General features: G+C 39.5%; 1 protein-coding gene and 1 long non-coding RNA gene across 6 annotated transcripts in view; one reads left to right on the plus strand and one right to left on the minus strand.

The window, feature by feature from the left end:
• LOC148214770 (uncharacterized) overlaps nucleotides 1–3085 on the minus strand; it is a 237670-nt gene extending 234585 nt beyond the window's left edge. Inside the window, exon 1 of one of the 3 annotated variants that reach the window (XR_015797598.1) lies at nucleotides 2969–3085. This is a non-coding gene — a long non-coding RNA (uncharacterized LOC148214770). The remainder of the gene's footprint in view (nucleotides 1–2968) is intronic. The other 2 variants (XR_015797599.1, XR_015797600.1) reach the window with 2 other exon arrangements.
• Nucleotides 3086–3187: 102 nt separating this feature from the next.
• SNX16 (sorting nexin 16) overlaps nucleotides 3188–12493 on the plus strand; it is a 29165-nt gene continuing 19859 nt past the window's right edge. For 2 of the 3 annotated variants that reach the window (XM_088149166.1, XM_088149168.1), the window contains exons 1-2: nucleotides 3261–3398; nucleotides 8909–9363. In XM_088149166.1, the coding sequence (XP_088005292.1) occupies nucleotides 8992–9363 (372 nt within the window). In that variant the 5' untranslated portion in view covers nucleotides 3261–3398; nucleotides 8909–8991. Of the gene's footprint in view, nucleotides 3399–8908; nucleotides 9364–12493 lie in introns of all 3 variants that reach the window. The other variant, XM_088149167.1, reaches the window with a different exon arrangement.

The following is a 12493-nucleotide window of genomic DNA, read 5'->3' on the forward strand; positions in this document are numbered from 1 at the left end:
GATCATGAATGCCCCCCAAATCAGCATATAATCAAAAGGGGGGGGGAACCCAACCAGCAGGGACTCAACCTTCACTCTGCCCCAGAACATGGGAGAATAGCTAGGTCTAATAGCTTCTTGAACACAGACAGGGTGGGAGCCATCCTTCACTGTATTTGATTGCAGCAAGATAATTTGGATTGTGCAGAATAGACCATCTCTCAATGATACCTTTGATACCTTGCTGTCTCCTTCCAGCATTTAGAGTACACCTATGGCACAAGGCTTGTTTTGCATAATGGCAGGACAGTACAATTAACATTACGGATGTGCAAAGCATTCAATGTAAGACCTTTGGAAAACATGTTAGAATGAACAGAACATCTTTCTTCAAAGTGTTAAAAGAGCCATGTCCTCTGCAAGTTTCACATAATTGCTTCAGAGTGTGCTGGCTTTCTCCATGTGCATGATCATACATGCACAGATCAGGGATAGTCTCTGAAGCAGCCACATGAGTCTTCCAAGGTACGTGGCTGCTTTAATTCTTCAGATAGATGTGCTTTATCTAATGCACTTTATGAAGCAATTTTTTGAAGCAATATATGTCACATAGAGGTCTACTGTTTAACATTTTGAGGGAGTTATGTGAGAATTATCACAAAATAGCTGCCACAGATGGTGCAGGGCTTCCACATTCACCAAATATCTATTATGCTGAATGCAGCTCCTGTAAATACTCATTTCCCAGAGATAAACTAGAAGGCTAGAAGAAATATACCTCTACCTACTGTCAGCCTGCTGCCTCTATACTCTGCACATTTTTAAAGTAAGGATGAAATCTTAAACCAACTTTTTTCATGGGATGTCATTCTGAACTTAATTGGGATTTTAATTAGGTTGATTATGTTCTACTCAATATTGCAGTCACCCTGCCTCATTCATGAAATTTTATGGAAGAGGTATGTCCACACAATATCCTCCATGCATAACTCCTATGTTCCTCACTTCCTTTACTTTTTCTTCACCACAGAAAATCCATTAAAAGGAAAATATGTAATAGGAGCCATCAATCTAGGACTCTAAAATAGATATGGACAGTTGAAAAAGTATTTGTGGATAGAACTTTGCAAATCCAAACTGATTATCTGTGTATTGTTCAAAATAATTGTAAAATAAATTTCATTGCCACCAGAGGGCTCCATTTTGTTTTCTAGAAAACAACACCTATTTAATTGTCCATTCTCTTTCTCTGTTTACTATACATTAACACCTCTAGCAAAACATTTCTCAATCCAACTAGCTATGAGCAAAACTGCTTTCAAAGAAAATACATTGTATTTTTTAATGAAGAATTTTTAAAAGAATAGGCAGCTAAAAAGTTTGACAGTAGCAGCTTCACTGAATAGGCACCCAAGAATCTAGAAAAAGAATTATATGCTTTCTTACAGTCTGGGATGCTTCTATCATTATTACCCTGATCATTTTTTGGGAACTTGCAATAAAATATAATGCCAAAATTAACATGCTGGCTGAGGAATCCTGGAAGTTGAAGTCCACAGATCTTAAAGTTACTGAGGTTGAGAAACACTGCACTAGAGCCCAGTCACCACACAGTATAACCTGCCTACTTTCTCTGTAAATATAACTGCCTAATGCTAACCAGAACTGAGCAATAAATCAATGAGGGCTTTTCTTCACAGACAGGTTAAGATGGTTTTTTCCTCTTTTTGAGTCGGAAGCAAAGACGATTGCCATAAAATGTGCTGCTCCCATAGCCTACCAGGTCCTATGAAATGATTTCATACATGCTGCCATCTAGAGATCATATGGGATTACCGCAGATTGGATCAGATTTTTAGAGATTGATACATTTGTGTCACTCACACATACCCCCAGATCTGCCTGAACAACTGGAAGAGTTAATTTGAAATTCAAAGCAGAGAAACCCAAACCAGAGACATCTCTGTGCTATTGTGCCTTTAGATCTTTCTTTTCTCCCTCCTGAATCATTTTGGTTAGGCAAAGAGCCTCTTTTCTCTCCTACCCTAACTCTCCAGCCCACATTTTGTGTGTCTGTGTGGGTGGGTGTGGTTGATGTGCTTTCCCTAGCTAAAGATTTCCCAGCACAGGGCCAGATTAAGGCCAAGCGATGCCCTAAGCACAGCTCAACGAAGGTCCCCTTCTATTGCTTAACTGACAAGACATTCAGACTCAATCACTGCTGAAGATGAAATAAAAGATTAAAATTTCAGTTTTCTTCCAGATCATCCCCCAGGCTGGGCCCCACAGCTATATTAAATATAAATAAATAAAGTTTATATTTATATTATTTATTTATATAAGTAAACATTTAACACTAAAAAGTAGCAAGCATAAGCAAATGATTGACTTAGAACTAGGGCGGTAGAAAAAATGCAAATTGTCAACACTTTTTAATGCATTTTTTTAATAGAAACTATTGTAAGCTAAAAATACAAATACAACATTTTATTGGGAACTAAAGTCCGTGTAGCAGGGAAAGAGTTAAGGGCATGACAGCTTGAGGGGGAAACTCCGCGGTGCCCCCTTCCCTTGGTGCCTTGAGCACCGGCTTATTTCGCTTCATGGTTACTCCGGAGCAGCAATGGACCTGTCAGAAACACACAACGCTAACAGATCCTTTGGTGCCTTGGGATTTTGCTGTTCCGCATATCAGATTTCTCTTGAAGGAAAGCCAAGATGCCCGTGAAGGATCGCACTGAGCGGCATTTCCACAGCAGGCTTACAGCTGGCGCTGACCAGATCGGACCTCTCGGCCACGCCATCCCCAAGTTCCTCCTTGAGGCACCCCAGATTGTCCACAGGGGACAAGAAGGAAAGGACCACCGCAAGTTGCCCTTGGCTGCCTCAGCAAAGGTGGGGACAAAGTCGGCCAGGGAAGCCTCGAGCCGGGCAAGCAAGCCGTCCGCATGAGCCCCAAGAATCGAGTTCAGCCTGAAAACAACCTTACCTTTTTATCATTTTCCGCGCAGCAACGGGGAGTTTGCTCCGCCCACAAAACTGCAAATCCCAGCAGCCAGCTCTATCCGAAAGGAAAAGTAGGAGGAGAAGGAGGTGGGATTTCAACCGTAATCCAAATACGCCGACTCACGGGCCTCCTTCACCGCGATGCCTCTTGGGTCGTGTAGTTCCAAAAGGCAGCGTCTCGGTTGGGGCCGTGATGCATCTCGGGAGTTGTAGTCGGGACGGCCTGACAAACCACTGGCGGCTGCGGCGGTGCGGGATCGCACCGCGGCCAGGCAGCCTCCCGCCCCTCGCAACAGGTTTGGGCGGCCCTTTCCTCGTCGCCTCTTCGGCTTGGCCGCGAAAGGCGAGACGAAGGCAGGCAGGCAGGCAAGCGGGCGGGCGAGCCAAGCAAGCGCTCGGCTGCCGCCCGCAAGGTAAGGGTGAGCCAGCGCTCGGACGGAGAAGAGAGAAGCGGACCTCGCGCTGGGGCGGGAGGGGGCGCGTGCCTTTTCCCACCGGGAGCGTGCGGGATTTTGCTCCGTCCGCTCGCAGCCGTCTGCTTTCGCTCGCTGCTTGTTTTCCACGGACTTCGCGCTTCCTCCGCAGGAGCGGGACCATTGCTTAACTTCCTCAAGTATGGAAAGCTTGTCAGGGCTCCTTAAGACTAAGAGTTGTGCGGCGGCGTAAACTTTCGAGATTTAGACTGAGAATCATGTGATGTGTGGAAGGTTTAATCAAGGTTGGAAAAGGTCTTAAGGAGGCTTGCCAAAGCAAGAAGTGAAATGCAGTACAAATTTCAACATGTGTAGCTCTTTTCCCTCTCTTTATAAATTGGGTATTTAGTGTGAATAATCTTTATCTTTTTCCAAACTAAATATAACACTGGATGCATCTAAGGAAGCAGGCATTAGTGTGGGATAGTCGTACATGTGCAACTGATTACTATGTTTGCCAGGTAATATCACCTGTGGTTCTTCCGCTTTTCATGGCTTCCTTTCCCAGTTGCCCATAAATTGCGTCTGTTGATGTAATTTGATCTTCCATAATGTTTTGGGACTTGGTTGTCCTGTCTTGATTTGTCCTAAGACATCCATAGTCTTTATTTTTTTTAAGCCTTTTGGAGGTCTGTACAGTCCTGCATATTATTGGTGAAACTGTCTATCTTTGCATTCTTTTGACATCTGGGATTTCACTGGCTTTTTAGACTGTCCCATTTGAATTGATGGCAGTTTAGTTTGAAGGTGGATAGGAATAAATAACCTTAAGATTTCTTTAAAAATCATGAGATGACTTCTAGGCTTAATGAAAGCTATGGTTTTGACTCTATTTATTTATAAACACTATTTTCACAAGTGTTCTTTCTTTTGGCGCATCGTATTTTGTGAATTTGCTGATTGGAATGTTTTTTTCTCAGATTAACCCTTTTGATATTTGAATGTGCAAGTACTCAAAGCTATGAAGTAGCTGGCCTGATTCAGATACTGTATATTTGTGAAATTTTCCTAGCTCTGTAAACACATTTCATAGATAGTTCTTTTCTTGTAATCAATACATATATTTTCTCATCTTCCTCTTATAGTTGATAATATTGTCAGTATCTCATAAATTTTACCAGGGTATTTCCTAGTATCAGCTTGGTAAAGTTATGTTTCATCCTGTTGATTTGCTTAGAAACAAACATGTCTCAGCTGAATTCTCATATTTGATTTCTTCAATAATGTTGTAGCCAATAATGACATTTTGTGAGGAATGACAAGAACTATATCTGGCCATATCTGAAATAATCCATCCCTTATGGAATACAGGAGTTGCATTTGCTGCTCTGTTTTCTGAAAGCGTAAATTCCATCAATAGAGGAAGGATACCATTCATTTAATATGTATTCCACAAGTCTGGAATTTTGCCTTGGTAGACAGAACACTAAGTATTGCATTTCTTTGCCATAGTTCATTGTTTTGTCTTTTCTTTAACTTTAGGATGGCAGGCACCAATAATTGTCATAACCTTTTTTCTTTTTTGGGGGGGGAAGGGGGATCATGGATCTTCTACCATGTATTGTCCTGGAACCACATTTCCTGATTAAAAGTGATTATTGCTTCCATATATGAAACAAGTGGGGTTTTTTTCCCTGATCAAGCATGCAACCGCTTCTTTTAAATTAGTGAACAATGTTGTCTCATAATTGGCACTTTAGTTGATATTCTAAACAACTTGTTATTAAACATTAATTCTAGCTTTCATTATTTTAATTCTTCAATTATGGCTTTTAATTCCTTTTCTCATTCATTGAGGGGTTTCTCTTATCTTTATCTAAAGATACTGCCTTCTGCTCAAGCTTAAGATTTAATTGTTACTTTTGACCTTTCTCCTATCTTCTCCTAGGACTCTTTTTTACTGTTTCTATTTTACTTTGTGAACATCAGATATAATTGGTAGCCTGGCTGTCATTTAATAAAGGCCAAATCATGATGTTATTACTGTGTGCTTGTGGAAGAATAGAATGGAGAAAAATGTTTTGTGTGGGTATGGTTTGCTCCTGTTAAGGGTGTAATTCTACCAAACAAGATATTTTTGTTTGTTTCAGATTCATCATTCTGGTTAGAAACTCATAGGTGATTTGTGTGGTTACTGTATTATTGCAATTGCTAACACAGTACCCTCAGTAAACAATGCTCTTGCAGACACCTTCCATAATGGCTACCAAGGCTTTTGATCCACTTGATTTTATTTTTGTTGTTGCTGATTCTTTCAGTAAAAAAAGGAGAGAGCAAAATGGGCATGCTGCAAAGTAAAGCACCATGTTTATTTATAAAAATGACTCTGGTCTTTCGTGCGTAGTCTTCAAAAACAAAATGATGGGTGTGTACATTCCATTTATTTATTTAGAAGAATGTCCACACAGAAGACATACAAGCTAGAGTGGTAGAGCACACTCTAAGAAGCTGGATGTGGTAGAGGGAGGTACCCTCACAAGTTTGCTTTTTCACAAATGGTATTTTGTAACAAGTCACACCCACGGTGGCATCCTTCCATTGGCAGTCACTTTATTTGTGTGCCTTTGTCAGCCACTCAGAATCTCATGACTGGAGTGGCAAAGAAAGCAGAGTAGTATTCAAAGGAATAAATAAATTCCTTAGAATTCCAAATATATCCACTAGCTCAAAAGGTTGGAAACCCATGCTGTACTGTTCCTAGCAGTTGTAAGCAAAGTTCAATGCTTGCTTTTTCTGGGCTCAGGATTTTAAGATGTACCTTAAACTTGCCAAGGTGAGGGGTTTTTTTCTTTATTTCTTTTTAGCTCCAATGGAATTGAAGATAAATTGCTTTGATCACAGATTATATACATAGTCCTACCTTTGCTAAAGTTTGATTTATAACTTTCCTGTAGTAGCTTCTGCTGCCTTTCTAGTAGCCTCCAACCCTTGAAACCTATTTCATCCTTGAGAACTTTTAAAGTACCCAGTACTTTGATATCAATTCCACAAGACATTTTGATTCTACAAACCTACTTATTTATTATTAGATTTCTCTCCTGCCTTTATTTTGTACAACTCAAGATAGCATACATAATGCTCTCTTCCTGTTTTCCCCACAAAAGCAACCTATGAGGTGGGTTGGGCTGAAAGATATTAATGGTATACAGGTGTTAACTCTAGAAGTACAAGAGCTGATACTAAGTTATGTTGGATACAACCATATTTGTGATTTTCTGTTGAACAAATTTTGTGTATGAAGTTGACCACAGTGATTCTTTCACTCAGCAATGGTTTAAAGAAATCTGCCTTAGCATATTTTGGGAGTGTACTTTCCTTGATTACTACACTGGAATTTAGTTTTTTTAATAACATGCTCTTCATCCTCTAATTATCTTTGCTTAGCATTGGTCAAGTGTTGCAGCAAGGTGGCTCTTAAGCGTGATCTATCTTAGAAGCACCCCTGAACTCACTAACTTCTATCAACTGTTCCATTTGAAACATTCAATACTGGAACAATGCATAATCAACTGTAAGGCTTCTGATCAGTTAGTCCTTGGCTGGGTTTCATTTTCTGTGTTCCTGGTGAATACTTTGGAAAGCAGTACAGCTTTGTAGGTACATCTTTCAGAGGGCAATCTCTTTCTTAAGCTATAACTTTCCTGGATAGTCAAATGTTCTACTCTAAACCAGGAAGCTGTCAAAAATTTATACTCTTATTGATATTTCCATATACAGCTGAGAGCAGCACATAATGCCACGTTCAAGTCTGCATTCCCAGAGTTCCACTTGGCTCTCTTGAAGGAGGCAGTCATATGACAGCAATTAAAAAGGCAAAGTTAGCACAAATTACTTTTTACATAAACAGGGTGCAAAGGAAAGAGAAAAAAGAAAATGAAAGAAAATGAGAAGGGAAATTAATAGAGATTTGGTGCAGCAAAAGAAACTGCAATGCAAGGCTGAAATGACATGGTTCAAATTAATTTTTCAACAGAATTACTTCCAGTAGTTTTGTCAGTATAGTTCTCGATTTAGGGCATATATTAGGGACATATGTAATTTTGCTTGTAGTTGACTTATGGGAGAATTATGAGCAGTTCCAGTTTCAGGTGGAGGTGTAGATTGATCCAGTTTAAAATATTTTATGTAATTGGATAATGCTGACATCCAGCCCATATATGTTTCTGAGATGACAATTACAACAGAAAATATGAGTGCAGAAGTTTTTGACTTTTTTTTAAACATTGCTCTCACCTTAGCTTGAATATAATCTGTTACTGCAAAAAGCATAAAGTTCAAGCATAGATAATATTAAATTGTACTGTATTGATATTTTCAAAAATCAGGCAGAATTTTCTCCTCTACTGGATAGAATAATAGTTCTCACAGTGAAATGTGTTTTAGGAATGGCATTCAACTTGTTTATCAGATTGGCAACTTTTTTAAAATGGCAAATTTCTTCACTCAGCAGCTGATTGAAACAACTCTTCTGGTTGTTATTTTTTAAAATCCTATTGGAATTTATTTAGAAAGACACAGGTATTACATTTGTATTATCCTTGTGCTTCTCTTTAGATTAGTAAACTTCAGTTTGAGGTTCCTAGTTTTGATACTTACCCGTTAAAATACTGTTACTGTATCTTGAATTCAGTTTCAGTTAAAGGGCTATGTGCGTATGTGCGCATAACACATAGCTCTCTAGGTCCTTGTCCAAAAAGTGGAAGTTAGTGCTGTTCCTTTACAAAAGGAACTCTTCTTTTGTCTGTAAAAGTGGGATGAGTTGCATCGAAAGCAGATTTTAGACCAGTAGGAAGTGGTCACTGCTTGTAGAGTCCATTGCTCTTTCTGCCTTAACTGGTGGATGATATTCACTGAACAGAAAGGAAGATGGGATTCACCAACACTAAGAGTTTAAAGTGGAAATATAAAGAATATGCATCTATAAAGAACAAGAATCCTTAACTCTATCAGTTTCTTTTGGAACACCTGTTTCCTTACTTGTGTGAAGTAAAGCCAAAACTCATATTCCCCTCCCCACTTTTTCGTTCAGCTGTTAGAATAATAGGCATAAGCTAATTTGTAATGTTCTTTTTATAAAATGTATATGCATATTCATATTCTATTATTTAACCTGTTTTACTTGTATTCATATAATTGTGGGCAGGGAAGGTAAGTATTTGTGGAAATAATGGGAACTTCTGTAAAAAGTAGACTATGAACCTGTAGATAAGGGAAGGGATAACAGCCAGGATTAGGTAAATTTTAAGGTAAAAATTATTGAACCCTTTTATAAGACTATATAATATTTAACAACCCTAAATTATATTCTGGATTTGTAGAATTATTACTTAATGATATGTTTCTATATGTAAGATTCCATACTTCATTGTTGTCTAATTTGAAATTTTGTTTGAAAGGACATCATTCTGGAAAATTGAAATACAATTAAACTTTCTTCTTTCTCCTTCCAGATACCTGTGAACAAATTAAAAAGAGAGAACCACTTAAATTCAACAATCAGGACTATAAACTTACTTAAGCTTTCTAATGAAGGATGACTACTCCATATGTTCCTGTTCCAATCCCTATAGGAAGTTCTACTAATTTTACCATAAATAGAAACCAAAGAAGATCATCTCTTGGGAGTATTTCAGCATGTTCAGATTCTTCAAAGGGACAGTTAGAAGAGTCTTCTAAAAGTAACTTTAAAAAGATGAGCATTCCCGATGAGATTGGTGCTACTTCATGCCCTTGCAATAGTCCACTTGTTAGGACTAAAATTTTAGGTACGAACACCTCTATGGAATATTATATTCAACCATTGGAAACAACTGAGCAAAATACTAACTTGGAGAACTGGGAAGATCGACCTGCTACTCCTACAATACTAGGTTATGAAGTAATGGAAGAGAGGGCAAAATTCACTGTAAGCTGTAGCACTTTTCTTCTAAAAATGGTATTGTTGTACTATTTCATTTAATCACTGAAAGTTTACAAATACAAATATAGCTTCACAGCTATATGGGACAGCAGTTCTTATTTTCTAATAACTTTTAACTTGCTTGCTATGTGAAACTGCTGCGTTTGTATAAAATTTACTGGTTTTAGCACAGTTCCTAAATATCATAAATGCTTTAGTTTTGTATATTTTAATCCTGTTTAGTTTTACATATATGGGTAGCTTTTGTTGTTGTTCAGTCGTTAAGTCGTGTCCGACTCTTCGTGACCCCATGAACCATATTGCGCCAGGCCTTCCTGTCCTTCACTGCCTCCCTGAGTTTGCTCAGTTTCATGGTCATTGCTTCAGTGATGCTCTCTAACCATCTCACCCTCTGCCGTCCTCTTCTCCTTTTGCCTTCAATCTTTCCCAGCATCAAGGTCTTTTCCAAAGAGTCCTCTCTTCGCATTACGTGACCAAAGTATCTGAGTTTGAGCTTCATTATCAGTCCTTCCAATGAGCAATCACGGTTGATTTCCTTTAGGATTGACTGGTTTGATCTTCTAGCAGTCCAGGGGACTCTTAAGAGTCTTCTCCAGCACCACAGTTCAAAGGCATCAATTCTTCGGCGCTCAGCCTTCTTTATGGTCCAGCTCTCACAGCCATACATTACTACCGGAAAAACCATAGCTTTGACTATGCGGATCTTTGTCGGCAAGGTGACGTCTCTGCTTTTTAATATGCTATCTAGGTTTGCCATAGCTTTCCTCCCAAGGAGCAAGCGTCTTTTAATTTCATGGCTGCAGTCTCCGTCTGCGGTGATCTTGGAGCCCAAATAAATGAAGTCTGTTACTGCTTCCATTTCTACCGCTTCTATTTGCCAGGAATTGATGGGTCCAGATGCCATGATCTTAGTTTTTTTAATGTTGAGTTTCAAGCCAGCTTTTGCACTCTCCTCTTTCACCCTCATCAAGAGGCTCTTTAGTTCTTCTTCACTTTTTGCCATTAGGGTGGTATCGTCTGCATATCTGAGGTTATTGATGATTCTCCCTGCAATCTTAATTCCGGCTTGTGATTCTTCCAGCCTGGCATTTCTCATGATGTACTCTGCATATAGGTTAAATAAGCAGGGTGACAGTATACAGCCTTGTCGTACACCTTTCCCTATTTTGAACCAATCAGTTGTTCCGTGACCGGTTCTAACTGTTGCTTCTTGGCCCGCATACAGATTTCTCAGGAGACAGGTAAGATGGTCTGGTACCCCCATCTCTTTAAGAATTTGCCACAGTTCGTTGTAATCCACACAATCAAAGGCTTTTGCATAGTCAATGAAGCAAAAGTAGATGTTTTTCTGGAACTCTCGTGCTTTCTCCATGATCCAGCGAATGTTGGCAATTTGATCTCTAGTTCCTCTGCCTCTTCAAAACCCAGCTTGTACATCCGGTAGTTCTCGGTTCACGTACTGCTGAAGCCTAGCTTGTAGGATTTTGAGCATAACCTTGCTAGCATGTGAAATGAGTGCAATTGTGCGATAGTTTGAGCATTCTTTGGCATTGCCCTTCTTTGGAATTGGAACGTAAACTGACCTTTTCCAATCCCGTGGCCACTGTTGCGTTTTCCAAACTTGCTGGCATATTGAGTGCAGCACTTTAACACCATCATCTTTTAGTATTTTAAATAACTCAGCTGGAATACTGTCATTTCTGCTAGCTTTGTTAGTAATGCTTCCTAACGCCCACTTGACTTTGCTCTCTAGGATGTCCAGCTCAAGGTCAGTGATCACACCAGCATGGACATCAGGGACATTAAGATCTTTCTTGTATAGTTCTGCTGTGTATTCTTGCCACCTCTTCTTAATCTCTTCTGCTTCTGTTAGGTCCCTGGCTTTTTTGTCCTTTATCATGCCCATCTTTGCACTAAACGTTCCTTTGATATCTCCAATTTTCTTGAAGAGATTTCTAGTCTTCCCCATTCTATTGTTTTCCTCAATTTCTTTGCATTGTTCATTTAAGAAGGCCTTCTTATCTCTCCTTGCTATTCTCTGGAAATCTGCATTCAGTTGCTTATATCTTTCCCTTTCACCCTTGCTTTTCACATTCCTTCTTTCCACAGCTATTTGTAAAGCCTCATCAGACAGCCATTTTGCTTTCTTGCATTTCTTTTTCCTTGGGATGGTTTTAGTTGCTGCCTCCTGTACAATGTTACAGACCTCCGTCCATAGTTCTTCAGGCACTCTGTCTACCAAATCTAATCCTCTAAATCTATTCATCACCTTCACTGTGTACTCACAAGGAATATGATCTAAGTCATACCTGAGTGGTCTAGTGGTTTTCCCTACGTTCTTCAATTTAAGCCTAACTTTTGCAGTAAGAAGCTCATGATCTGAGCCACAGTCAGCTCCTGGTCTTGTTTTTGCTGTCTGTATAGAGCTTCTCCATCTTTGGCAGCAAAGTATGTAATCAATCTGGTTTCGGTATTGACCATCTGGTGATGGCCATGTGTAGAGTCGTCTCTTGTGTTGTTGGAAAAGAGTGTTTGCTATGACTAGCTTGTTCTCTTGACAGAACTCTATTAGCCTTTGCCCTGCTTCATTTTGTACTCCAAGGCCAAACTTGCCTGTTATTCTGATTACTCCTTGACTTCCTACTTTAGCATTCCAATCCCCTATGATGAAAAGGACATCTTTTTTTGGTGCTAGTTCTAGAAGGTGTTGTAGGTCTTCATAGAACCAGTCAACTTCAGCTTCTTCGGCATCAGTGATTGGGGCATAGACTTGGATTACTGTGATGTTGAATGGTTTGCCTTGGATACGCACTGAGATCATTCTGTCGTTTTTGAGGTTGTACCCCATTACTGCCTTTCCCACTCTCTTATTGACTATGAGTGCAACTCCATTTCTTCTAAGGGTTTCTTGGCCACAGTAGTAGATATAATGGTCACCTGAATTAAATTCACCCATTCCCGTCCATTTCAATTTGCTGATTCCCAAGATGTCGACGTTCAATCTTGTCATCTCATGTTTGACCACATCCAGCTTGCCTTGGTTCATAGATCTTACATTCCAGGTACCTATACAATATTGTTCTTTACAGCATCGGACCTTCTTTTCGCTTCCAGA

Source organism: Python bivittatus, unplaced genomic scaffold (genome assembly GCF_059951505.1).
Source record: "Python bivittatus isolate LINGU-HERP-01145 unplaced genomic scaffold, Pbiv_v1 ctg000590_np1212, whole genome shotgun sequence".
In the NCBI taxonomy this organism is placed as follows: Eukaryota; Metazoa; Chordata; class Lepidosauria; order Squamata; family Pythonidae; genus Python; species Python bivittatus.